This window comes from Cutaneotrichosporon cavernicola, assembly GCF_030864355.1.
Source record: "Cutaneotrichosporon cavernicola HIS019 DNA, chromosome: 1".
Taxonomy (NCBI): domain Eukaryota; kingdom Fungi; phylum Basidiomycota; class Tremellomycetes; order Trichosporonales; family Trichosporonaceae; genus Cutaneotrichosporon; species Cutaneotrichosporon cavernicola.
This window is the reverse complement of record NC_083393.1, coordinates 1-26,239: the sequence shown is the minus strand read 5'-3', so window position 1 is coordinate 26,239 and position 26,239 is coordinate 1. Positions and strand designations below refer to the sequence as shown.

General features: G+C 58.0%; 10 protein-coding genes across 10 annotated transcripts; 8 read left to right on the top strand and 2 right to left on the bottom strand.

Annotated features, from left to right (window-relative positions):
• Window positions 1–576: 576 nt before the first annotated feature.
• CcaverHIS019_0100100 (uncharacterized protein) lies at window positions 577–1,701 on the top strand (the record flags this gene model as incomplete). Its single annotated transcript, XM_060596567.1, has 1 exon — window positions 577–1,701. The coding sequence occupies one exon, from the start codon at window positions 577–579 to the stop codon at window positions 1,699–1,701; it is 1,125 nt and encodes a 374-aa protein (XP_060452558.1).
• Window positions 1,702–2,449: 748 nt separating this feature from the next.
• Window positions 2,450–4,455, top strand: CcaverHIS019_0100090 (uncharacterized protein; the record flags this gene model as incomplete). Its single annotated transcript, XM_060604208.1, has 2 exons — window positions 2,450–2,525; window positions 2,585–4,455. The coding sequence occupies 2 exons, from the start codon at window positions 2,450–2,452 to the stop codon at window positions 4,453–4,455; spliced, it is 1,947 nt and encodes a 648-aa protein (XP_060452557.1).
• A 1,194-nt stretch (window positions 4,456–5,649) lies between these two features.
• Window positions 5,650–7,332, top strand: CcaverHIS019_0100080 (uncharacterized protein; the record flags this gene model as incomplete). The annotated part of the gene is made up of 6 exons (XM_060604097.1): window positions 5,650–5,717; window positions 5,779–5,790; window positions 5,925–6,124; window positions 6,155–6,237; window positions 6,279–6,650; window positions 6,685–7,332. The coding sequence occupies 6 exons, from the start codon at window positions 5,650–5,652 to the stop codon at window positions 7,330–7,332; spliced, it is 1,383 nt and encodes a 460-aa protein (XP_060452556.1).
• Window positions 7,333–8,063: 731 nt separating this feature from the next.
• CcaverHIS019_0100070 (uncharacterized protein) lies at window positions 8,064–10,364 on the top strand (the record flags this gene model as incomplete). Its single annotated transcript, XM_060603232.1, has 4 exons — window positions 8,064–8,204; window positions 8,291–8,332; window positions 8,389–8,719; window positions 8,758–10,364. 4 exons carry the CDS (start codon window positions 8,064–8,066, stop codon window positions 10,362–10,364), a joined length of 2,121 nt encoding a protein of 706 aa, XP_060452555.1.
• Window positions 10,365–10,671: 307 nt separating this feature from the next.
• On the top strand, window positions 10,672–11,813 carry CcaverHIS019_0100060 (uncharacterized protein; the record flags this gene model as incomplete). The annotated part of the gene is made up of 3 exons (XM_060602121.1): window positions 10,672–10,735; window positions 10,807–11,212; window positions 11,246–11,813. The coding sequence occupies 3 exons, from the start codon at window positions 10,672–10,674 to the stop codon at window positions 11,811–11,813; spliced, it is 1,038 nt and encodes a 345-aa protein (XP_060452554.1).
• A 400-nt stretch (window positions 11,814–12,213) lies between these two features.
• Window positions 12,214–14,339, bottom strand: CcaverHIS019_0100050 (uncharacterized protein; the record flags this gene model as incomplete). The annotated part of the gene is made up of 5 exons (XM_060601010.1): window positions 12,214–12,401; window positions 12,460–13,378; window positions 13,420–13,637; window positions 13,677–14,175; window positions 14,220–14,339. The coding sequence occupies 5 exons, from the start codon at window positions 14,337–14,339 to the stop codon at window positions 12,214–12,216; spliced, it is 1,944 nt and encodes a 647-aa protein (XP_060452553.1).
• Window positions 14,340–15,801: 1,462 nt separating this feature from the next.
• Window positions 15,802–17,072, top strand: CcaverHIS019_0100040 (uncharacterized protein; the record flags this gene model as incomplete). The annotated part of the gene is made up of 4 exons (XM_060599899.1): window positions 15,802–15,868; window positions 15,947–16,319; window positions 16,430–16,762; window positions 16,817–17,072. 4 exons carry the CDS (start codon window positions 15,802–15,804, stop codon window positions 17,070–17,072), a joined length of 1,029 nt encoding a protein of 342 aa, XP_060452552.1.
• A 1,140-nt stretch (window positions 17,073–18,212) lies between these two features.
• CcaverHIS019_0100030 (uncharacterized protein) lies at window positions 18,213–19,076 on the top strand (the record flags this gene model as incomplete). Its single annotated transcript, XM_060598788.1, has 5 exons — window positions 18,213–18,246; window positions 18,281–18,360; window positions 18,393–18,552; window positions 18,585–18,933; window positions 18,971–19,076. The coding sequence occupies 5 exons, from the start codon at window positions 18,213–18,215 to the stop codon at window positions 19,074–19,076; spliced, it is 729 nt and encodes a 242-aa protein (XP_060452551.1).
• A 953-nt stretch (window positions 19,077–20,029) lies between these two features.
• On the bottom strand, window positions 20,030–21,323 carry CcaverHIS019_0100020 (uncharacterized protein; the record flags this gene model as incomplete). Its single annotated transcript, XM_060597677.1, has 4 exons — window positions 20,030–20,418; window positions 20,676–20,816; window positions 20,925–21,153; window positions 21,189–21,323. The coding sequence occupies 4 exons, from the start codon at window positions 21,321–21,323 to the stop codon at window positions 20,030–20,032; spliced, it is 894 nt and encodes a 297-aa protein (XP_060452550.1).
• A 2,301-nt stretch (window positions 21,324–23,624) lies between these two features.
• CcaverHIS019_0100010 (uncharacterized protein) lies at window positions 23,625–24,631 on the top strand (the record flags this gene model as incomplete). Its single annotated transcript, XM_060596566.1, has 4 exons — window positions 23,625–23,870; window positions 23,927–24,173; window positions 24,253–24,417; window positions 24,471–24,631. 4 exons carry the CDS (start codon window positions 23,625–23,627, stop codon window positions 24,629–24,631), a joined length of 819 nt encoding a protein of 272 aa, XP_060452549.1.
• Window positions 24,632–26,239: the final 1,608 nt, after the last annotated feature.

Below are 26,239 nucleotides of genomic sequence, written 5' to 3'. Positions count from 1 at the left end.
AAAGCGGGGTTGGATATCCTAATGCCGGAATTCAAGGCACGGCTAATGGCCCGGTACTCGTGGAGAGATCCGGATGGCAAGGGCGGTATTATCTGGTACCAAGACAAAGACACAAAGTGCATGCACCGTAGTCGACCTCTGGTCGCGTGGTGGCCAGCAAAAGGCCCTAGAGCAGCAGACATGACATGCCAACAGCCCGTTTGGCAGTCTAGGGTGGAGTAAGCGCTCTGTGTATGTGCGCTATACTGCCACCCCCCCGTCCCGCCCCCGGGGCCCACTGGAGATTGGGAGCCGTGACCATGATGTGAGGTGCATGCTAATCGCCACTCTCAACCAACATTGGTCTACCAGCGACGACCTTGCAACTACTAACACTACTGACCAAACAAGCACATTAGTGGAGCCGTCTCTCCGAGTCGGGAGGTCGTGTGCAGCCGCATACCTCGGCAGTATTGAGGTCATCAGGCCCGGGCACTCCAATCCTCCAATGTAAACCAGTGTGTGATCGGTTACACCCGATCCACCATCCCAGCATCACATCATTCGCCATCACCACCACATCACCCCACAGTAACAATGATCGACCACGAAGGCTTCCCGGCCATCGTCTCCTCCATCGTCGACTACTCGCCTGAGAGCGCACTGCACGCGTGGCGCGGTACGAGCAGGTATTACAAGCTCAAGGCGGACGCCGCACTGCTCAAGCACATCACGCTCGACGTCCCACGCTGCAGCGCTGGACGGCGCCTCTCGGCGTCCCGTGGGCGTCCTCTACATGTTCGCAGCTCTAGCGGACGACGGATTCCCGGATTGGCGTGGGAGAACCCCGACGCGTCCCCTGCTGAGCGCCAAACTTGGTCGGCCATGCTCAAGGCGAATGTAAAGGTCGTCGATTACGCCGCTGAGATTGCGTTTCCAGACGATGACGCAAAGCTCGCATCTGCACTGAGCGATGTCGGACTCCTCCGCCGCCTTTTCAACGCCTTGGACATCATCCCGTGGCGCCTCGACTGTTGGCGCTATGCGCTGCCTGCGATGCGAGTCGTCGACTACGTGTGTCTCGGGACACGGCCAGTCTCTGAAAAGGCACATGTGCATGGTTCAGAGGAGATGGAGGAGGAAGAAGAGAACGACGACGAAGATGACTATCGACATGTCATCCTTGACATGCCACCCAGCGTCAAGTCAAGTGTCACAGTGATTCGGTACGACCCGGCACACGCAGTCGAGATGCCGTACAGGTGGCAATTCTGGGACCGGTCAGGACACGCATCCTTCGTGTGCGTGTTTGTGAACACGCCGTCGGGCCTGCTTGCCAGTGAGGCTCATGTTCCACCACAGCGGCCGTGGTCGTTTGTGCGGCCCCTCATCCGTGCCCTTCGCAGTTACGCACCAAGTACGCGCCCTGTGCTTGTGGGCATCACCGAGATCCCACGCCCGGCAATCGGACTCGAGGAGGACACGAGCGACGACGACGTGCGCGCGTCATTCCTCGAGATCCTCATTGCAGAGGTACTGAGCTGGGACGACGTTTTGCCTGGTCGCCTCCGCCGAATCACAGAATCAATCACGTTCCTCACACACGCAGAGTACCGCCAGCGTGTGGGCGCCGAGGCGTACGAGCTCGAGGTTGGAGGCAAGGTTTTTACGCAGAGGGAAGAGCCAGACGCGCGCGAGGTGCTTCGCCAGCTCCGGATCTAAGTGGACATGTTAATGTGGGGTTGAAATGCGGGGCGAGGCGGAGGGGAGGGGGTGGCTGGGGTGGGAGGTCGTGATTGCCTTTGGGGTGGGAGGTCGTGATTGCCCTTGGTTGTTGAGTGTGCCTGCTCTTCTACTCGCGACCTTGTGCATGTATGCAGTAGTAGTCTATTCTAGTCAACTGAAATATGTTATCAAGTGAAAGACGTTAAGACGTTCGCTGGGCACCGCATTTCCGGCGCCAGATAAGACGGCCAGTGGTCAGTTCCCCCTTGCAATCTCCGGTACATCCCCGTCCGCGCGCTCTGTGCATAGTCATCGGATCCACCAGACGTCTTTGGACCTCGGCCAGTTGCTTAGGAACCAGTTGCAGCTTCAGGATTGTCGCACCATGTGGCGGGAGTTAGTGATCGTTTTCAGCCGCGGGCGTTCGGGGATGGCCGCGATGTGGTGTTGATTTACGGCGCGTTTGGCACGGCCTGGACCTCTCAAGACCAAACAACAGTCTTGTTCAACATCCTGCAATGCAGACAAGAGGTTGTGGCTAAACAATTGTGTGAGGTATGATTGGGCCGGGGAAGCGGCGGAAGCTCCCCCGGCTTATCCAGGACAGGCACCAGTTCTACCTGGTATCCGGACAGCCGGTTCTATGCAAACCGACATCCGTCGCCAACATCTCGACCATTCTCATCATGAACGAGGCTAGATATAGGCAGCAGCGATGAGCTCGACCACTTCATCATCAACCAACATGACTCTCCCAGCAGCTACCAACCGGAACACCAACGAGAGCAAGGTCGATGTCCTCATTGTCGGCGCAGGTCCCGGTAAGTTGGCCCCGAGATGGTGGGCTGGCGATGACCGATGACGTCGCGCTGACATGCAGCTGGCCTCATGCTCGCCACACAGTTGTCCAAGCTCAAGATTGACACTCGCGTCGTCGACAAGATGGCGCACCCCGTGTTGCGCGGACACGCCGACGGCCTGCAGTGCCGCACCGGCGAGGTCTTTGAGGCTCTCAATGTCCACCGACAGTTTGATGCCGAGACCCACGAGTGCGCCGAAGTCATCATCTGGGACCCAGACCAGAACGGAGATATCCGCGAGACGTCACGCGTCGTCGACACGGTGCCAGGCATGTCGCGTGTCAAGCACGTCAACCTTGGGCAGGACCGCGTTGAAGCCATCTTCATGGAGGCAATGAAAAAGGCCAACAACCTCGAGGTTGAGCGTCTCATCACGCCTACCTCATTCAAGGTGGACGAGGCGTCGTTGGACGACAACGCTGCCTACCCCATTACCGTGACGCTCAAGAAGCTGACACCGCCTGCCGAGTGGGCCAATGGCGACGTCAAGTCGGGCATGTATCGCTCCAACCTCTTTACCGACGAGTCACAGACGGCGGTCAACGCCGTCAACGCCGATCACAGCGGAGAGGAGACAGTACACTGCAAGTATCTCGTCGGGTGTGATGGCGCGCGTTCTTGGGTACGCAAAAACCTCGGACTGGAGCTCAAGGGCGACTCGGCCAACGTCTACTGGGGCGCCTTTGACGCAGTTGTCGACTCGGACCTTCCAACCACTCGCATGAAGAACGTCATTCACTCCAAGGACGCCGGTGCTGTCCTCATGGTGCCGCGCGAGGACGGTATGGTGCGCGTGTACACGCAGATGGGCGAGCTCAAGCCGGGAGAGCGAGTCGATCGTGACGCAGTGACTATCGACAAGCTCATGGAGAAGACGAGACAGGTACTGCATCCGTACCGTATCGACTTTCCTTATATCGACTGGTACACTTGCTACGAGATCGGACAGCGAGTGTGCGACACGTTCAGCCAGTACAAGGACCACATCCTGATTGCGGGCGACGCGTGTCACACCCACTCGCCCAAGGCTGGGCAGGGCATGAACGTCTCGATGATGGACACGTTCAACCTCGGGTGGAAGCTCGCATCGGTCCTCCGCGGCCAGGCGAAACGCGACATCCTCCAAACGTACCAACTGGAGAGGCAGAAGACGGCGCACCAGCTCATCGAATTTGACCGCAAGTTCTCTGCCCTGTTTACAGGCAAGGCCAAGACAGCCGAGCGCGCCGGCGTGTCGCCCGAGGAAATGCGTAAGGCGTGGGACGACTCGATCAGGTTTACCTCTGGCACTGGTGTCGTGTACGAGCCCAACCTCATTGTCGGCAAGCCCAACCCGTGGTTAGCCAAGAACATTACTGTCGGCAGCCACTTTGAGAACCACCAAGTTGTCGGTGCGTTCAATGGCCACGCACTCCAACTCCAGGGACGTCTGCTCGCCGACGGGCGATGGCGCATCGTCATCTTCCCCGGCGACATCCGACACTCTGAGAACCTCACGGCCCTCAAAGTACTCGGCGACTTCCTCGGCTCCAATGGGCCTGCGACAAAGTACACGCCCAAGGGAGAGGACCTTGACAGCGTCATCCAGACGCTGACAGTGTTCGCGACGCCCCACCGCGAAGTACAGTACGCCGCGCCGACCTTGCCCTCCATCTTGCAGCCCACGAAGAAGCCACACGGCATCAAGGACTTTGACTGCTTCATGTGTGATGAGCCGTCGTATCACGACGGCGACGGCAAGGCGTACCTCGGCTACGGTATCGACCCGCTTGTGGGATGTGTCGTTGTCGTCCGGCCAGACCAGCACGTGTCGGGCGTGTATGCGATGGACGAGGTGGAGGAGATTTCCAACTTCTTCGACTCCTTTATGCTTGTCCCTCAGTCGCAATGAGTGGAACAGAGAGAGAGCATAGTGGTTGTAGCGGACGGCATGTACTGGTATTTATGAAAGTTGGCTGAAGGGTTATATCAGATGTCACCTAGATGATAGGTGTGCGGCGGGGCGTTTGGCATGCAGATGGGGCGTTGGCTGACACCCTTATCCGATGAAACGCTACCTAGAGACGACAAGATCGGGTATGAAGAGTAGACGAGAGGATGGCCGTGCCCAAGGTCCGACGCGGGGCATTCGGAGCAACATTCGGAGTTGATGACGCCCGCATCGTCAACCTCGTCACCCCCGTTGGCCCGGGACGTCTGGTTGATTCCAAGCATTGGCAGGACAAGGACCCTGGAAGGTGTACGCTGAACTCTTCGACCTCGTCTGTCGGCGACCTGTGAATCCCGTTGGGTGACTCGGATTGCCATCCAGTTATCAATACGTAGCGGCATCCTTGATGCCAATGAGGATCAGGTTGATGTCAAAGTCTCATCGTAGTCGATTGGTTTGGTTGGCTGTGGACTTTTGAGGTTTGGTCAAGTGGAAAAATCAGCCGCGCTTGGCGAACACCTATTGTATGAGAATCTTGGGGATCCCATCATCCATCATTCATCATTCATATCATCATTTTACTCATTCTTGTTTCCACAAGTCCAAAGTCCCAAGTCAGGCCTGACCGGGAAACAACAATGGTACCTAAACGCGTTACACTTTGACTTTTCTTTTGTCCTCTTTTCCCGAGGGGTCCGACAGACCCCGACGCACAAGCCTTGAAAGGTTGGTTGGTGACTCACCCCCCCAGCCGACATCTCCCGCCCCACGCCCCAAGCATCAAAACGCCATTGACAAGGACTTGTAGGACCTCTAGGACCCTCTTCTCCACCCCTGGAGCATGCAGCATGCAGCAGCAGTTGAACCAAAGCGCGTCGCAAGCCACCCGGTCGCTTCTGAGCGGTCAAAGCGTCCCATTGCCCTCATTCTCACTTCAGCTACCCCTCCTCCCACTCTTTCCCCGCACTCCTAGCTCCCAGACGCCCAGGACGCTTCGCACCCTTCTCGCGTGCTCTCTGATTTATGGCGCCTCTCGCTCTTTGCCTCATTCATATTCAACTTTCCCTTTCAACGTCGACCTCGAAGGAATAGGCGGCACGGCGCTCATCCTTTCGACAGATCTCACTGTTCGTCACCACCCATCCCCTCACCACCATGGCCTCTAGCTCCCCCACAAAGCTCAACGGCCATGCACCGCCTCTCCACGACATTCGGATCCACATGTAAGTGATCTGGCCCGCCAAACTGCCTGCCGCAACATGACCGAGTTTGAGCTAACCTCAGTGTTGGTGCAGGGTGAGTCTCTAAGCCGACGGACATCGGACCGCCACAGCTATGAGACAGGATGGACCGACGGGCGATGGGCAGCTGCCCATCCACGATCGATCCGTGGTGCTTCCAGCGCACGAAACGCACGACGCTGACAGCAGGATGGGCGGCATGGGGTCTGCCCTCTCCCTCGCCCGCCAAGGGTTCACCAACATCACCGTGTGGGAGCAGGCGCTGTATCTCGATGAGGTGGGTGCTGGGATCAACATTCCACCCAATTGTGGCCGCATCCTATCGCGGTGGGGTGTGATGGGCATCTGCAAGGCTGAGGGTGTCGCAATTGAGCGGGCAAACGTCATCGGTGAGCCACATTGCCGAGCTTGACGCTGAGACTTTGACTGTGAGACGGACGAGATAATCTCATCCGCTGGCTACTCGCAGCACATGATTCATGACTACGGTTTCCCCTTCATCGTGCGTGCCTGGCAACGAAATAAGAGCAGCCCTCACCTCAGACTGTCCATCGCGCTGCACTACAAAAGTCGCTTGTTCGTGGAGCACTCGACACTGGGCGCGTGCAGTTGATCACGGACCAGGTTATCACCGAGTACGACTTTGACCGGACGCGGCTGCGAGTGCGCGACAATGACACGGACGAAATGGAGTGGGTTGATGCCGACGTGATTATTGCCGCCGACGGCATCAAGAGCCAGGCTCGCCAGGTAATGTACGCAAAGATCGGCAAGGTGGACGAGGTTGAGGACTCTGGCCAGGCTGCGTATCGCATCATGGTCAAGAAGAGCGCCGTCCAGGACGACCCCGAGCTGCTCAAGTTCTTCTCAAGCAAGCAGTCGTTTCGCTGGATTGGCGAGAACCGCCATGTGATGGTGAGTGTGGTTGTGGTCAAAAGTTGACATCTAGGGCTATCCCATCAATGCGGGAGAACTGTTCAACATCTCGACGTCACAGCCAGATGGACACTTTGTTGCAGCCGAGTCGTGGACGGCTCTCGGGAACAAGTCGGACATGCTGGCGACGTTTTCCGACTTTCCCAAGCGCGTACAACGGCTTCTTGCGGCCGTCCCAGAGCACCAGGTTCTTGAATGGCGTCTGCGTGAGCACAAGCCACTCCCCGTCTGGGTCACGGGCAACATTGCGCTACTGGGTGATTCGTGCCACCCCACTCTGCCGCACCTGGCGCAGGGTGCAGCTCAGGCGCTCGAGGACTCGGTTGCGATCGGCATCGTGCTCAGCCGCATCAAGAAGAAGGAGCACATCCATGCGGCTCTTATGGTGTATCAGAAGCTGCGCAAGCCTCGCACAGATTGGGCCGTGAGCATGGCGGCGGCCAACTCGCTCGCCCTCCACCAGGACAGGAGCGCACGCGAGGCTGCGCTCAAGGCTGCGCGTGAAGGTCTCGTCGGTGACGCCGGTGAGGCTGTTGTTGACAAGCTCGCATCACGCGAGCTCCATGACAAGCTGTTCAAGTACGACATTGCGCTTGAGGCTGAGCAGCACTTTTCGCAGATGCTCACCGAGGAGCTCATGGGCGCGGTGTCCATCTCGTAGGCGTAGATGCGTTCTCTGCCTGCAACCCGCGACTACGGGTTGTCCTAGACCCTACATACACATATCTAGCATGTAATGTAACTTACTGTTCAGTGCGGACAGCACGAAGAATAGGCAGTCATGACAAATGGCCGCCCAGTTCAGGTCCGTAATGGGGCGGGATCTTCCATAGGCCTGCCTCTGTCAAGGTGGCGCCTCCTGTCTGTTCCTCCAGGGTGAAGCTTGTGGCGACGGTAGCGATGTAGGCTCGCCTCTGACTGGATCCCGAGAAGGGGCGATAGGGAGGTACCAAGACGGAGACGGAGACGGAGCGGAGAGTTGGCGGATAGCTATTAGGAGATTGACCCCCATCTCCGCTCCGTGACTGTTACTCAAGGGGGGGCTCCGTCATACCCGGGGAATCCCCACCCCTTTGTTTAACCAGCACGGCCCGCATTTGTTTAGCTTGTCTAGTTGTGAACACATTGACATGGTTGTAAGCTGTCATGCGCCATCAGGGCGCAACATGAAAGACAAGAAAAGAAGAATTGCAGTCAAAGCCTGTGCGCTGTGCACAAGAGATGTTTTTTGTGTTATCGGTGGGATACGGGGCGTCAATAAGGAGGGAGGAATGTAAACGCCTAAACGCCTCCCTCACAGGTCTCCCCCACTCAGGCCCCTCAATAGAGTTGAGATTGCGTCAACATTCACTCCTCACTCACTCACTCTTGCCACCACCAACCAACAACTACATGCCTCGATCCCGCTCCTCCGTCTCTCCATTCTGTACTGTCGCAGGATGCGACCAGCTGGCGACCGGCGTCACCAGCTGTGGACGGACACTGTGCGAGGCGCACGCCATCCCCAAGTATCATCCGTGCTTGCTCCTGCCAGTATGTACCGTGAACCCAGCAACTTGACCCACAGCTTGACCCACAGCTTGACCCACAGCTTGACCCTCGGATACAGCTAACACCAGTCTGACCGACGCAAAGGACGGTCATGCAAGGACAATCACCCCGTGAGTCCCGCTCAGTCAAACCGCTCTCCGCTTCTGAATCGACTTTCTGACTCTAGTTCTTCGGCCTCATCGCCCAGATAGTCGATGCGCCGATTGTTGCGGACGCACTCGCGCTGCGTCCAGAAGCCACGTCTGCGACACTTGAACTCCCTAACATTGTTGAGCCCATGAAGGAGTACCGCGGACACATCAAGTGGATGGGGTACCGCAACCTTGCGCTCACCGTCACGTTCAATGATGGGGTGCGATGGCTCGCCCGGGTCCGTCTCAACGATATCTACACGCCGGCTGTGCGGAGAAGTATCATGCTCAGCGAGTATGCGACGCTTATGGCGCTGCATGAGATTCTTGGCAAGCTGGCTCCACGTGTCTGGCTTGCGCCCCAAGGTGATTCCCAGCACATCATTCCCAGCAGCTCACGCCAGATCCTGGCTTCGAGTTCACGTACATGTTCATGGAGTTTGTCGAGGGCAAGTCGCTGCACTCATTCTTCGACGCCCAGGCTATCCACGAGATGCAGCCACCTGTAAAGGCCGCTGTCAGTGACTATGCCGACATTATGATCAAGCTCGCAACGCGCTCGTTTACTGGCGTCGGCTCACTCTACCCTGCAAAGCCGTCAGGTTACACCGTTGGCCCTGCGCTGTCCGACATTCGTGGAAGCGTACCGACGATTGGTCCGTTCCGCACAAGCCAGGAACTGCACCTCGCCCGCATCGACCACTACCTCAACATGGTGCAGGTGACGCCACTGCGCCCACCAGAGCTCGCCGGTAACCCGGTGCGCATCCTCCGCTACCTTGTCGCACTGGAACTGCGCGATCTCGTCCGTGGGTGCTCCGAGATGGCACGCGAAGGTGCCACTTACATAAAGCACACGGACGATGCTGCACACAACATGCTTGGCGTAGACGGGCGGATCAACGCGATTATCGACTGGGAGATGGCTCTCATTGTGCCGTTCGCAGAGGCATTCAGTGCTCCGCTCGCGTTCTTGCCGCTCGACGAAACGACTCTCGAGTCGAACGGCCTCACCAGGGCTGAAGAGGCTCTCATTTCGGAACTCGAGGAGCGCGGACGACCGGACATTGCCAATGCAGTCCGCGGGGGACGCAAGTATCACTGCTTGTTGCGACTTGTCGACGGCCCAGCCATCCCAGGTGCTACCGGCGGCATAACCCTCGGCTCCATCTGGGGCACACGTCTGGCGTTCCAAGGCCTCGAGGCAGGCGAGAAACCTGCATCGCTCGACGACTGGTACGCAGACGCCTTGACGCAGTACGCAAACGAACCGGGCCTCGAGGCCACAATCCACGGTCTCGTGGACTGGACGACTCTAAACGCCGACCTGACAACGGCAGCGTGCGACGAGGTTGAGGACCACCTGTTGACACTCCGCGAGCTGATAGAATCGGCAACACCGCAGTCCCCTAACGTGATTGCAATCGAGCGAGAGATCCGCGGCATCGTCAAGGCCGTCAAGCAGGCCAAGCGGGCAGCGAACGCGGCGTCGCGCTTCGCGGCCGATTGCCGCTCTGCAGTGGGTCCTGCGCAGAAGGCGGGCGCCAAGATGCATGCGTCGCAGGATCACGGGTTCCGTAAGATTGTACAGTCGTTCGGGAACATGCTCCACCCTCGCAAGAAGGACAAGAAGGAGGGCAGCAGGGAGTTGTGGCGCGTGCGCTCCACCTCACCGAGCCGCGTGTACAGCCCGTCGGCATCTGCCCCCAGCTCACGCCGTGGGTCCGCCGATGTCACCGCGGCCCTCATGTACTCGAGTAACAGCGGGAGCAGCTCTCGCCGCGGCTCAGTTCCAGACGCGTTTCGCAAGGTCTCAAGTCGTACACTCGATGACATTGCGTACCGCCTCGAGGCAGCTGCGGACCTGGCCGACAAAGCTGTGCATGACGCGGAAGCCTTGTCCAACAAGGGGATGGAAGCTGTGGCGGACGCCAGAGTCAAGGTTCCAACCAAAGACGGGCTTCTTGCGACTGAGTGGGATGCTGGGTATTCGTCGGCCCTCTCGGATTAGTCGAAGCAACATGGGCATGCCTCACTCTTCACATTGATTGTACATACACTAGCATGCATGGTAGTCACCCATCACCGACAGTGCCCTGGAACCAGCCATGCCGCTACGCCGCTGGGAGTGCCAAGGCAGTAGGAATTCACTCTTTCGGACGCTGTTCGGCCGGCCACTACTGATAATGACGGAGGAGAGCGGAACCAAATCCTGTCGGAGAGCCTGGCAAAAGACATGACGCGTAGTCGACACCCAACTATTGTCATTCGACATCCTACTCTATCGCCACTCTGCAACAGGAAACACGTCGCCCAAAATGTCGGGGATGAAGGCGTACATCGACCGCTCGCTTGATATCATCAAGCGAAACACGGTCAACAGTGCGTTTGGCAGCGGATCTCGTATCCACTGCCTTCCTCCCGTCGTAAACCCAGATCCGTCCTAACTCCAGCCCTGCGCATGAACCCAAGCCCGAAGCCTGGACCAATCTCAATCTTCTCCTTTCACAACCCCCCTATCACTCCGCTGTCATCTGTAGCGACTGGGTGCGATGCCGACATTGGAGGCGTGTCTACAGCCGAGCTGACGATGGTCGAACAATCTGGCGCAGATGAATCAGCCGAGCCATCCCATATGGCGTTCCACGGCACGCTCTCGCTCCATGTCCCACCAGAGTTCGTAGGGCGTATCCGCACCGGCTACGCTGCTTTCAGGAGCAAGACGCGGCCTAGTCTCTTCGGTGACGACGTATGGAACCTCGATCTCTACTCGCACCTGCGCGTGCGTTTGACATACCGCGGCTGGGAGGGATGGCGTAGCAAGTTTGTGTGCAACTTGCAGACGGATGGCCCTGTTCGGTAAGTGGGATCTGTATTCATCGCTGAACGCAGGTCGGACCTCTTCCAGCACCGCCTGGACTTGCCGTCGACTTACGCGACCAACGACCCACGCCCAGTGCCTCTGGCAACAGGCCTCAAGTTTGTAACTCTGCACCTGCCGCTCTCGAACTTTGTTCTCACAAACTCTGGTCTCGCAAGCGAGACACAAGTCGAGATGATGCGTCAAAAGGTGCGGACAGTGGGCTTTGCCCTGCTGGGCGGTGGACGTCAGACGGCCCCCAGCGACGCCAAAATCCGCGAGGCGCAGCGTGGTCACCGCGTCGCTGCTGGCGGTTGGGGAACGGCTAGCCCTAGCGAGGAGATCGATCCAGAGATGGCTGAGCTGCTGGCTAGTGACCTCGGGGACGCGAGCTACGTTCGCAAGCGCACCACATCAGGTGGCAGGGCAGGCGGGTACCACCGCGTCGGGGAATCTGCCGAGGCCTTCCTTGATGAGGCGGAGCGTGCAGAGGCCGGCATTGAGGAGGTAGGCGAGGCCGGATACTACGAGCTTTGCATCCAGAGCGTTGAGGCAGTGCGGCTTGACCCCGAGGGCGAAGTTGAGGAGAGCGACGAGTAGCGTAGCATGCACAGGTCATTCAACTCCTATGATGTGAAGGAGCCCAAGTTTGTCTCCGTTGTTGCCGTCACTCACTGATTACACTTGTCTCACGTCCATGCGATCGTTTTGGATGCCTGATTCTGATCTGCCATTGGTCGTATCAACTGCACGCACTGGAAGAGAACACGGTCGCTCCAGACCGTGAACTACTCCTTGTAAGCTCACCAAAGCGAGAGGATCGGAAGAAAACCCATCACCATGGCTGAATCACCCTCGGAGACATCTTCCTTCATATCATTCATACTTTGAGTGATACCTGACTTTGACTTGGTACAACCGGGCACATACGGAATTGTGAGGCTCTCCCCAGGCTAATGGGCTAACTGCCCAGGATATTATTCTTAGTAGAGTGGGGACATTACACCTTGTAGGCGGGGTTGGGGTTGGTGAGCGACTGTTTGCGCTGTTGCTCCCGAACCTCATCGCTGAATCTGGCCTGGATAGGAGGAGGCGGTGTGGCGCGGCTGTTGCAGAACACGTGTCGCTTGATAAAGTACGGCAGCCACTGTTTGGTCTGGTATGACATAAACTTGGATGTCGGGACAGCTGTTGGTCAGTAATCTTGTTTCTCAAACGCCAACGCGTCTCCATACATTGTACTCACAAAACACGTCATCAAGCTCCTCGAGAGAGATGCCCTTTGTCTCAGGAACGAAGAAGAAGATTAGAAGCAGTGCGATCGTGGACAGTCCGGCGTAGAAGCAGAAGGCGCCGAGCGGCGTCATGGCAGTCTTCATGGCGGGGAACGTGAGGCCAAGGAGGGAAGCGAAGAACATGTTGATGAACACGGCAAACGCCATGCCCTGCTCACGCTGGACGGTCGGGAACACCTCGGCTCCGTAAAGGAAGCACACAGGCCCCATGCCTACCGAGTAGAGCGCTGTGAACAGGTACACAAATGTCGCGACCACGCCCAGGCGGGCCTTGGAACCAGAGCCCTCATGATAGGGGATGAGGAACGACAAGCCAGTACCGAGGAGGGTGATGATCATCCCGGGGAAAGTGGCAAGGAGTAGCCCACGGCGACCGAATGTGTCAATGGTGACGAGGGCTGGCAGCGCAAAGACAAAGTTGAGTGCGCCAAAGCCTAGGGAAGCAAAGAGGGCCTGGCGATCAGAGAAGCCACTCTCCTTGAAGACGGTCGACGAGTAGAACGCAATGATGTTGATACCGCAAAGCTGCTGTGAGAGCATGACCACACCGGCAGCCAGAGTGGCGCGACGAATGCGAGGGATGACAAAGCAGTCACGGAGACGTGCGAGATATCCAGCACCGCGGGCTTCGGACAGCTCCTCCATGTAGAGGACGTGCGAGTAGTAGAGATCACGGGCAGCGACAATCTCCGTCTTGCGCAAGCGGTTGTACGACTTGAGGGCGTCGACGTAACGACCCTTCTTCATGTACCAACGAGGTGACTCTGGGCAGAAGTAGATCATGAGGGCAAGTGGGAGGGCTGGAATAAAGGCAGAACCGAGTTGCAGACGCCAAGCAATCTTGCCAGTGTCCATGACGACGCAGTTGGCCTGGTGACGGTGTTAGTCAAAAGTAGAGATCCCAAACTCACTGCAAAACCAAGGAAAATGCCCAGGCAGACGTAGAGCTGCCATCCCATAGTGAGGGCGCCACGGATACGAGTGGGAGAAATCTCGGCGGAGAAGACGGCAACTGTCGCAGCCTTGGCACCCATACCAATGCCCATGATAAGGCGGATGATGAGGAGCTGTTCCCAGTTCTTTGAAAAGCCTGACGCGATGGGGGTGGCCACAAGGACAATGGCGGTAACTGGGCTGTCAACGAGTTGTGTGCAAGACAAAGACTCACCGAAGATCTCGCCACGGCGACCGAGGTAGTGATTGAGAGGGTCAGAGAGCCATACGCCGATAATAGCCGCAGCCATATACGGGGCGGCGTTGATGACACCGACAATCCAGTCACCCCTCTGTTGTCCGTTGCCACTAGCTGGCCCAGCACGCGGATGGAGATCGCGCGTCTGTACAGCAGTGGGAGGTGGTAAAAGACCAAATTCAACGGGGAAAGAGAGGTTGGCGCCGTTGGATCCAGTCTGGTCCCAGCCTTGGACGGCTGCACCGAGAGCACAGACGACGACTGTGAAAATGAGGCTCTTGGTGCAGTGCCACTTGTGGTCGCGCTCGTACACCAAGTCTGCCTGTTCCTGAGGAGTCAGGCATTCCAGTGACGAGAACCCATCGGGGTCACGCGCCACGAGAGCGGCCTTCATAAAGAGGTCCTCTTTGTCAGCCAGGCCGTGTTCTGTAGCAAAGGTGCGGCCCATGTTGGCAACCTCATCGGGAGGATAGCGCTGGAAAGCGTCAGCATTGTCGGTCGCGTGATCAGAAAACATACCTGGAGTGGGTTTTCGATGATCATGTTGCCGACTACGACAGAGCCCCGGCGGGCAGTGCCTGCCCCCGAGGCGTACTTGTCATCCCAAGTCTGTTCAGAGTGCTTCTCTTCGCCCTGCATGGTGGGAGGTGACTAGCAGAGAAGTAAGTTGACTAGCAGAAGAGTAAGTGTGTGGGGCCTAGGGAACGGGGCCTCCTTTTTTATGGTCACACAACAGTGAGATTGTCTGGCGGCGACAGTGGGGCTGGCAAATTGATTGGCATTAGCAGGAGACTAGCGCGAGAGCAACAAGATGTCAGGGCAACTGTCATGCGTTCTGCTGATGCGGGCCACAACAGTCCGCTCGACTGTAACCGAGCTGTTGACAAGAGCCGCAGCTCGCAAGAGCCAGACAAGACTGCGGCTCGCAAAAGCCAGCCAATACCGCGGCCTTTGCAAGAGCCCAGACAAGACAGAGAGGCTCCACCAAGAGCTCAGAGGCAGAGACGTGAGCAAACCAGTTATGCAAGGCTGAATTGGAATTGTCTTTAGACGAGGTGCCTGCCGTGTTGTGTTGTCATCCCCGAATCCGCCCTTGGCGACAATTGGTGTTAGTTGTGTAACAGGCACAAGTCAGTCCACCCTTCCCCTCTTTCCCGCGTTTCTCTGCTGGTTCTCATCAACAACGACGTCATATGGGAATCAGCGAGACAAAGAGGGACGATAAGTTACCACGTGATGCCCCGCACCATGATGCCGCAACATGTGATACATCCCGAGGCGCGAGGCGCCCAGGGTAAAGGTAATTGGGGTAACACGGTCCTTCTGTGCCTTCATCTTTGGAACACACACCCCCTCAACAGCCGGAGCCGGTACAATTGCTCATCTACGCGTCTGGCATCAGACACCTGGCTCCTGGGCACTAAGCACCCTCGGTTGTAGATAAGCAACCTCGGTTGCAGACAGTTGTCGCGTCCCGGCCATGGTTTCCTGCCGGCGTCGATCTAGAGATCTGGTGGAGCGTCCTGGGCCCGACTCCATGTCCGACGGCAACTTGTTGGGGACCCGATGGGACGGACGTTTTGGAGATTTGGAGAAGCATGTGGACTTTGCAAGTGGACGAGATGGAATGCCCCCCACCTTGATGTAACTCCTGAACTGATCAACGTCATGGCGGTATGCTCTGCCTCGGTACGGTACTTGTCCCCATCGGTCATGTTTAGCCAATTCTACTCTTCGGTATTGTTCGCTCCATCGCCGCCACTCGGACGAGTCACTCCGCAACTCATCGACAGATAAGTACTGTATGGGCTTTGAGATGGGTCAGCCGACACCAGGCAAGAGACGACCTCGACCCCATCAGATTCGTCCACCAGTCCATGCAGCAATGTAGTCTGGAAGCGGACTCGGCATCACCCAGAAGCAAACAAGCGCGCCAGGCGGCTTAGGTGTCCAGGGTGTCAAGGCCACGTTTTGGTCCCATCCAACTCCGCCGCTGCGCCAATCCGCACAACCTGCGTCATCATCATAATCCTTTCTTAATCTCTGGCTCCTACACCTTCCTCTTCACGTCTTTACTCTACAACATTCCACTCTTCGCGCTATGGGGTCGTCGCAACCAGGAGCCAAAGCGTGGGCCGTGCTGGTAACGCGCGAAAACTATGTTCCAGGTAAGCCGGCGTTTGCGCACGGCCGGGGCGCACCGCCCCGGTGACTCACCCTCTTATCTCATATCTCGCTGACGACAGGCCTTCTTGCGCTGCACCGGACGCTGGCCGCCGTCTCGGCATACCCGCTTGTCGTGCTCGTCACTCCGTCTTTGCCGGACGAGTATCGCGCGCTGATCACCCGCCGCGGAATGCTTGTCTACAACATCTCCCCTCTTGCACCACAAGGACATGCTGGCTTCGACACCAAGTTCGAACGCTTTGCGGACACCTGGACCAAGCTCCAGGTCTTCAGTGTGCCAGGTTATGATCGCCTCGTGCTCATCGACGCGGATACAATCTTCCTCCGCGGCATGGACGAGCTGTTCACCATGGAACTGCCTGAAGATTGGATCGCGGCAGCTCCGGCGTGCACTTGCAACCCGTTCAAGTTTGCACATTATCCCAAGGACTGGTGAGTATACAGGCCAGCAGGATCCGTCTTCTCGAGCATCTCGAGCCGCGGCGTACCTCTATTATCTTGCCGCTACCTCTATTATCTTGTCGCTCCCAAGCTTACCGCAGGATCCCTGCCAACTGCTCCTTCACTCACCAGCCGAACCCGACGACTCTGGTCAACGTTCCACAGCCGGCACCAGACGCACCGCGAGTGGCGCACCTCCTGAACTCGGGAGTTGTTGTGCTACACCCGCGCCCCGCTCTCATGGCTGAACTCGAAGAGCACCTTCGCACGTCGCCAACTGTCGCGACCGCCCAGTTCCCCGACCAGGAAGTGCTGGCCGATGTGTTCCGTGGGCGCTGGCGCGTGCTTCCGTGGTGGACAAATGCCCTCAAGACGTTGCGAGCTGTACACAAGCCGCTCTGGCTGGACCAGGAGGTGCGGTTGTTGCATTACATGTAAGTGCAAAGGACGAGAGCGTGGCTGGAAGGCCGAGTTGAAGCTGACAGCAGTCTTGAGAAACCGTGGTCCAAACTCCCAGTCACGCCTGTGGCCCCGTACGCTCCGGCCCCGTCATCCACTGGGGATAAGCTGGGCCTCCCTCCAGCTCTCTGTGCTATGGTTGCGTCGGCAGCCCCGCAGGACAGCATGACCGACTACGACACAGTACATGCGTGGTGGTGGGCTGTGTATGTCGACGTGCTGCGCGGGCTGAAGGCGGAGGAGCCCGATCTGTGGCAGGAGGTGGACAAGTGGGTGGCGCACTAGTGGGCCAGGCGGAAGACTGGTGTGATGGGAGGATGTAGAGCGTTTATCGTGCTGACCCTCGGTGATATGAATGGGAGCGGCAAGTACAGTGCCCCTTGATCACCTATCTTGTCGTTGTCACCGCAACGCACTATCCAGCACAGGGCGCTTTGGGCTCCGTTCATCCACAGCCGCAGGAACGAGCGCCTGTCACACACGCCAGTAGCTGGAGGGTGTATAGACGCGTTGGGCGGTTCTTCGAGACTATCAACCCTGGCTGCTCGGTCACAACCCACATCATTGGGTAGGTGTTCAGGGCGACGAGGAGTTTCCACGTCGATTCACGATGACCGAGAACCAACACCCGTTGGGCGCCAAATGAACTTTCTAATTCCAATTGGGAGTCGGAGATTGTCCATCAGCGTGGGCGAAGGCATGAGGCTTCCTGGGAACGTGCAGCAGCGACAACTCATCAGCGTCGAACTTGATCAAATCACTTATCATCCACTTCACCAAAGCTGAATACTGCACTTCGGACTGTAAACGCCCATCTGTCCGAGGCACAGAACCAAAGTCGGCGTTTCCCGATATGTCGGTAGTGCGCAACCGGGTGTGCCGATGCGGTACTGTATTACCACCTTTGAAACACTTCTGCCAACAGCGTAGGACCGAGTCAAACTGCAGCGATTTCTGTTTCATTCCTCGGAATTGTTTGTCATGCCTAACGCGATCGGGGCCTTTCTAGCCGAGTAGGCACTCCGGACGCGGAGACTCTTCGCGCCCAGCACAGATCGAGTCGGTGCCGACCGGCTTATCTTGATCACCCAATCGGTTTCCAGTGTTCAGAGGTATTGTACAAGCGGTTCAAGCAATTCCGTGACGGTGCCAAGCTTGGGCCTCCAGGTTTCCCTTACCCGACGCGGAGAACATACCTATCTGCCCTGGCCTCAGCCACAATCTAGGTGAGATTGGGCTCGCATCTTGGCACTGGCTGCAACGGCTGGCAGCGTTGTTTGCCTTTCAAGACTGGGACGTCAGATGAGGAACCGATTGCGGCGCACTGCATCGGCGGCGCGTCGTCGTGTCAGAATATCAAGATTCCAATGATCACCCTCTCACACCAAGATTCCAATGATCAACCTCTCACACTCACTCTGCAAGATGGATGCCCTAACTCCAGCTCAGGCCACGGAGTGTGAGTATGGTGAGGTTTGCAGCTAACCCGGTAGACTTCATCAACGTCGGCCGCACAAAGGTCCAACAATCGTTCCATGTTACATTCTTCAAGGCTTGGATGGCGGGGTGGATGGTATGTCGGAGCAGCGGCACTGCTGACGACAGCTGTGCTTTGGAGCAATGCTGTATCAGGTGGTCCAGGCTGGATCACCAGGCTTGCGGGCCAGCAACCCCGCCCTAGCCACCCTCATCGGAGCCTTCTTCTTCCCAGCAGGCCTCATCATGATCATTATCACAGGCCAGGATCTGCTCACCGCCCATCTCAGTAAGCTGTCTCGCTAATCCCACTCACGCCAGTGTACATGCCCATGTCGCTCATTCACGGACGCATCAAGTGGTGGCAGGGACTGCTCACCTGGACCAACGTCTTCTTTGGTAACCTCGCTGGCGCCCTGTGCTGCGTCGCCTTCATCGGTCACTACTCGGGCCTGTACACGGGTCCGCTACTCGAGTACGCGCAGAAGATGGCCTTGACCAAGACATCAGAGGGCTTTGGCCCTTGTCTTCTCCGCGGCGTCGGGTGCAACTTTCTCGTCTGCGTCGCTGTCTGGCTTGGCGCGAGCGCACGCGAAATCATGTCCAAGATTATGGGCATTCACTTTCCTGTCTTCCTCTTCGTGTTCCTCGGCTTTGAACACGTTGTTGTGTAAGTCCTGGACTGGACCGGATGAGCTGACGGCCAGTAACATGTATTACGTCCCCCTCGGTATGGTGAGCGGTGCAGATGTCAGCATTGGAAGATACATTGGCCAGAGCCTTATTCCCTCGCTCATCGGCAACAGTGAGTGATGCGTCCCAGGGTTGGGCTGATGGCAGTAATTGGAGGAATTCTCCTTGGGGTTCCTATGGTTTTCTTCCACGCACCGCCCGATCTCACCCTCCCCTTGTTCAAGAACCACGCAGCTGGCTCAGGTTCGAACAATGGCAGTTCTCGCCCTCCCAGCGAAACATCCACACGGCCAGCAAGCCAAAAGGAAACTGGTGCATGAAGGCAATGTAGATTTTCGATAGTATTCATTCATTTCACCATGTTGTCATCCATGCATAAGCAGTTCTCTGTACCTCTGAGGCTCCGGGTTTTGCAATCCAAGGCTGTGGCAACGGCGTAGGCCGTCTCGTCTCCTTTAACCCTAAGTATACGGTAGAGCGCTGGCTTGACGCCTAGCATCCGTCCACGAACCGATAGCTTGACACTCACGCAGTCGTAGGCTTTGAGGACGATGGCGCTGTTGCCGGCTTCATGGAGAGGAAAGGAACAAAGCTATCCGCGCTGCGAACGCCATGGTGGAGCGACTCCAGAATGAGTGCATGGAGGCCACCATCCCCAATAACGACCCGATTGTCATTGCGCGGGAGGCCGCGACGGTCGCGCTTCGTAGGGCCAAGCGGGAGATGGATGCAGCAAAGGCTTCAGCCCAACACCGCACTATAAACTTTCCGCCCGCCCCGCATTTCCAAGAGCGTGCTACGTTTGTTGCCTCGGCCAACGTGCAGCCGTGCGGGGTTTACCTCTTGGGCCATCGGGACCACTTGGACCGCAAGAGCCTCATCCGCAACCCGGCTTTACGACGACATAACGCGAATACGTGATGCTGAGCAATAACTTCATAGCAATATTACACTGATCTGGCTCCTGATGTGCGTGGGTCTGGGGCCCTGGTACTGGTAGTTTAATGTTGAGATATGCATTTGTTATAAAAAATGGGGGGTGTAGAAGTGGAAGAAATGCAGCTCGACAGTCATTACAACTTTGCGACATCGGAACTGAGGCACCAGCGCCAGTACCACTCGGCCGCGCGGCGAGTCATCTGGGGCGTGCACTTGTGCTTCGCCCTTGGTTGAATCCACTGCTCAATGTCGCCGCGGGCCGCCTGTGCCTGGATCCCCGGGAAGTAAGCGGCGCCAGCACTCGCGGGCAGCATCGCGTCCTTTTCGGCGTGCAGTGACAGGATCTTCTTGTCGCTATACGTGCCCACTGGCGCGGTGGACTTGTAAAACTCGCACACCGGCGCCGGTAGCGTCGCGATCACGTCACCCTCGGGTGCATCCTTCTTCCCGTGTCGACTCATCAGCCAGCCACCCAGGCCCTCGGAGGGCACGGTGACAATGTTGACAGCGATTTGGACCTTGTCTGAAGTCAGCACTACGTTGCAGGCCTTTCTGAGGATGAGGTTGAGCAAGCTTGGGCCGTCGTGTGTTATTCCTCGAAAGCGGCTCTGTCGTCGCGGGACCGGCCATACAGGCCGCCCACATCCCAAGGGAGACGGGGAGACCTGCTCGATGGGCTCAGACTCGCTGCCACAGCGGCCAGCCGAGGAATCCAATGAGCCGTTGGCCTGCACGAGTTCCCACAGACACAAAGGTGCAATCTCCCCCTTTCAAACTCACCATGCCTCAGCAGCCTCCAAGTGACGTGCCCGCCCATGCTGATGCCACATACGGCCCAGTCCGTCACATCGCGCTCGCTGCCCGGGAAGAGGAAGGCCGGAAGGAAGCTTCGGATAAGATCAAAGTCGTGCATACCGCCGGCTAGGGAGTCAGCGTGGCACTGGGAGGAGAGCAGCGCTTACAGCAGTTGTCTGCTGTTCTCGCTGTTCCAGGAAAAACGGCACTTGGAAACGAGCTACTCATACTCACAAACGAGTGTCGCCATCTCCGTCAGGTCTCGCTTGCGGTCAATTCCGAAGCGCAGCGCCTCCTTGTTGGTTCGGCGATCGCCGTGGTTACGGGCATCGAGGGTAACGATGATCGCGTCGTGGGTCCGCTGCCGCCGGGAGGTGGCTGCAAGAGAGGAGATCCCGGCCAGGAGGCCAGACGCGAACGGCGCGACATCCCGCGCCTTGCCGGCAAATGGATGGTGGACAACCTGGTTTCAGGCACCGCGACAGGTATGGCACTCACGATGGCGACGATGGGAAGCTTGCTGCCCTTGATCTCGTCGAGCCCAAAGACGTTGACCTCGAGGTCGACGAGCTTGACCACCTGGCGGGACGCGTGCGGCGCGCCGAGGTCGCAGGCGGAGAAGTTGAGGGCCATTGTGTGTTGGAGTGAAGCAATCAATAATCTTACGGTTAAGTAGTGAGTGGTGCCGGTGCCTGCATCGGCCACGTCCGACAAACTCCACTGTCATGACCGCCTCCACTTTGCGGGGAATTACTCCCTATTAATACTCTATCAATCTCCCCAACCTCGCCGAGCCACTGATCTTTATCCAGCACGCGGTGGGGCCTGCAGCTCACGGGATGTCACGCGATATGACCGCGGCACATACGGGCTTACATGCATAAAGGCCAGCATGATAGTAGCGTTCTTCTTTGCTCTCACCACGCCGGCTGCCGTGATACTAACCCAGTGTGCTCTACGGCGAAGGCGACGGCTCCGATCCCAAGGTCTACGACACGAGCCTGGGCCCCCTTGGCGCGCTCAACTGCTGGCGAGTACCCGTCCCCAGGGCTCAGCGTGCGGTTACGGAGTCATGGAACACCTGCAGCCGCTCATCAAGCATGGGATGGTAACGCAGCACGAGCACATCCATGCAGCGGCATGGCCGACGTTCTTCCCGGATGAGGGACCCGTGTTTAGTGTCGGTTGGCCGAGAGGGGCGAGGGGGGTCTGGGAGACAAATGGATCGGTGGGTGAGGGGAGAAGTGGATGGAGCGCGCAGTTGCGCGGCTTGGGAGTGCCCGCGGACGAGGCAGACGTGCTTCCTCGTAACCCGCTAAGGATCAGGGTGGCCTCGTCACAACCCATGCCTACCAGCAGCTGCTTGAGACTAACACCAGGTTGGCGCTTTTGTGGTCGCAGCTTCCTCACCGTTCACCCCCGCCTGCATCACTGCCATCTCGGGTGGCGAAGCGGCCGTGTCCGCCATGCTTGTCCCCGGCGGCGCCGCGTCGATGATCTTGGACCCGCTCGGGCGAGCTCGCCAAACACCTGCAGCACGATGCCGAGGAGATTGTATATGCGTCTCTCAAGCCCGTGACACGCGGCTGAGTGGATGCCTGCTTGACACTGTTGGGCATTACTCGCGGCCGGGCGTAATAAGCGTAAACTTTGACCAGCGTGTGCGCAGTGTTGCACCCGTAAGGCTGCGGGCTGAAATTTATCCCCAGCGAGGAGACACCGAACGCGCTCCATCTGTCAAGACGGAGCGGTACACAGAGGCGCGCGACAAGGTGGTAGAGAGCGAGGTGGACGCGCAGCTTGAAAGTGCGAATCAGTAGCGTCTGGTTAAGAACTCGGGCCATAACCGCCCAATACCCAGCAGCATGAAACAGGCTATATGTGTCGTTACAGCCCCACAGGCAGCAACGATCCCGCTTCTCACCCGGCTTCTTTCTTCACATGTTACTGACTCGAGGTCATAACTGGACTGCTATTTCTCCACTAGTTGACCCTCGGTATTTCTCCGCCATTTCGAAAACATCCATCGCCACAACCATCCAAGGCCAGGCCAAATGCCAAGAACAGCACGGCAGACTAAATGCATGCGATGTCCCCGCATGTACACTCACCTGTCGAGGTAACAGTGAGCACGATGGAGCTTCCCACGAGTGCCATACATCACATACAAACGCTTGGAGGCCAACTAGTACATTCCGATATGGCAGCTGCATTCAGTGCAACTCGAGCAACAGTATCGCGAGGCGTTGTGGAGGGAGCCACCTTGCGTTTCGGGCTTGAATCTTCCGTTCCCCTGTCGCTTGCGCCGCTCCCGCTGCTACCACTGGCGCTATTGGTATTGCTGTTGTCGCTACTGCCGTACCGTCGCCGCTACTGTTGCTGCCGGTGGCGCTGATGCCACCAGTGTAATCGCTAGAATGTTCCGCACTAGTGTCCATGGACAGTGGCGACATCCGGCTCTGGGCGGCGCCGGACATCCCGGCGGGTTATTTTCGAGTTCTGGCCGACATCTCACTAGAAGAGAGCGAGAAGACAGACGCGGATGAAGGCATAGGCGAGGGTCACATCGATTGGCTCTAGCAGCTGTAAAGAGGGCTCGGCCAGAAGCTGAAGAACGCCACGCACGGCGCGCACAAAGCATCAATGTCCGTCCTCCCGCGCCCTTTGGGCCACGCTGTCCCCTTGGTGAGCACCACTACTGGACAAGGCCATCCTGTACCTCCGTGAGACACCACTGCGAGCGTTGATGCTAACCCAGTATATTTGGATTGTGTTATCCTGGGGGCCCCAATACGGCATCTCTCGGAATGTTACCCGGACCTCGGTCGATTTAGTTACCGGGTTATATGTGGGCGTCGGTGCAATCCGAGACTTAAACTACACATCTTGTCTTTCTCTTTCCTCAATCACACGCTCATTCTCTATCCTATCGCCATGCCCCAATTCAGCAAGCCACCCCCGCAGATCGAGGACGACCTCGTCCAGCTTTCCTACCCAGCCGAGCACATTCTGCAGATCAAGATGAACCGGCCAAAGGCGTTCAACGCGATGAACAACGCTCTCAACTCGACGCTGGAGGATGTGCTCAACTGGTTCGAGAGCGAACCGACGCTCTGGGTCGCCGTGCTCGGCAGCACCAACTCCAGAGCATGGTGCGCGGGAATGGACCTTAAGCAGGTGGTGAGCCGAGGGGAGAGAGCGGATGTCGTATCGGCAGGCGCTCGCTGACGTCGCAGAATCTGGGCGCCAAGGCCAACTGGACGCGCAACGGCTTCGGCGGCATGACGCAGCGGTTCACGCGCAAGCCACTCATTGGGGCAATCCGCGGTTACGCTCTTGGCGGCGGTGCCGAGATGGCCATGAACCTCGACATCTGCGTCGCGGGAGAGGGCGCTACGTTTGGCTTCCCTGAGGTGAAGCGCGGCGTCGTCATCCTGGCTGGCGGACTGGAGCGCTTTGTCAAGCTTGTAGGACATCAGCGCGGTGAGCACAGGAATAGCGAGATCGCGGCACTTGGTCGCATCTCGCCCTAACCTTCACTGTGGGGCGTCGCTGACACCAGCATGCGAGATGGCGCTTACAGGCCGCAACATCTCGCCCCAGGAGGCCAAGTCACTCGGCATGGTCAACTACGTCGTCCCGGACGACCAGGTCGACGCCAAGGCTCTCGAGATCGCCATGACCATTGCCTCCAACTCGCCCGACTCGGTCATGGCGACGCTCTATGGTGGGTTGCGGGTGTAGTTTACGCCGCGCTGCACTACAGCTCGCTCACCCCAGGCATCCGCGTCACGGACGAGGCGGGCTCTGCGCGTGCGGCCCACCGCCTGTTTGTCGACAGCGCACCCATCAAGCAGGTTAACGAAGGCGAGAACACCAAGATTGGCGTCAGGGCGTTCGCCGAGAAGAAGCAGCCCAAGTGGGTACCCTCGAAGCTGTAGACGGCGAGAAGGCGATGACAAGTATGCATGTGACGTCTCTGGTGCATCGCACCTCTGTCTGCTATAGATGGGACGGGTCCAGGCGGACGGTGTGTTTGGGCACATTCCTGTGATTGCAGAATCAATTTGCCGTCTCCAGTACAGTACTTGTCCCATACTTCTCGGGTACCCGTACTTAAGGCCTGTGACCACAAGAGGAGCCCGAGCGGGCGGTGGACGAGACAAGACAGGCAGAGCATGGGGTGGACGGTGGGAGAGACGATAGCCCGTCCTGGACGGGTCCGGCTAAAGATGCAAGTTGAGGGCGTGGATGAGGGATGTGAGGATGCAATGGTTGGCCATAAACGCTTGTCTGGGATGTCCAACCTCTACCGTCGATCCGGTGCGCAGTGCCACTACCACGTGGCTCGCACTTGAATGTGGGACTGTGCATTGGCGGGCTCTTCTCTTGGTCAGAGGAGATGTTGATTGTGGTTTGTCTGGCAGTCTGGCACTTGGCGAAAGATACAGTGGGGCAATATACTAGGCAGCGTCTCGGCAGATAAGGAGGGGTCGAAAACACGCCCTCCAGGGAAGACAAACAAGTCCGCGACGCCGGTTTGTACGTGCAAGCGTCACAGACCCCGAAGGCAGAGATCGCTACGAGGCCGACATTCCTTGCATAGTGGACGTAAGGGATACGGTTTCTAAGTGTACTGACTCTCGGACAGGGGCAATGGAGTGTCTACCACGTAGGTTCCGCTGCAGAAGTATGCCGGCTATCGACATGGACAGTGGGTGAGAGCAATGGACAACGGGTAATGTACAGTGAGGGTGCGAAGGAGGCGAAGGGGTGATGGAGGTAGACGGAGGGACATGGTACGCGGCGTGTGGATAAGGACGGGGGCGACAGGGACAACGGGGGCAGAGGGGGAAGGCGCACCAGTGAGGTGACCGACCAGGCCGAGCTGTGGTGGTGCTGCCCGACGTGGGAGTTGTCGCAATGGTGGTGGTGGTGGTGGGAGTGTGGCTGTTGTTGTTATTGATGCTTGATGTCAGTCTCTTCCGGTCACGACGTCGCGGACGACGGGTGCGAGTCTTCCGTGCTCGTATCGTCCGAGGCAGACTGTTGGATGGCGTGGCTTGGGGGGCCCAGGGGCGGCTCGCCGCGCTCAGCACGCTCCGCGTTGATCTTCTTGCGTAGGGTTAGGGGGTTAGGGGGTTAGGGGGTTAGGGGGTTAGGGGGTTAGGGGGTTAGGGGGTTAGGGGGTTAGGGGGTTAGGGGGTTAGGGGGTTAGGGGGTTAGGGGGTTAGGGGGTTAGGGGGTTAGGGGGTTAGGGGGTTAGGGGGTTAGGGGGTTAGGGGGTTAGGGGGTTAGGGGGTTAGGGGGTTAGGGGGTTAGGGGGTTAGGGGGTTAGGGGGTTAGGGGGTTAGGGGGTTAGGGGGTTAGGGGGTTAGGGGGTTAGGGGGTTAGGGGGTTAGGGGGTTAGGGGGTTAGGGGGTTAGGGGGTTAGGGGGTTAGGGGGTTAGGGGGTTAGGGGTTAGGGGGTTAGGGGGTTAGGGGGTTAGGGGTTAGGGGTTAGGGGGTTAGGGGGTTAGGGGGTTAGGGGGTTAGGGGGTTAGGGGGTT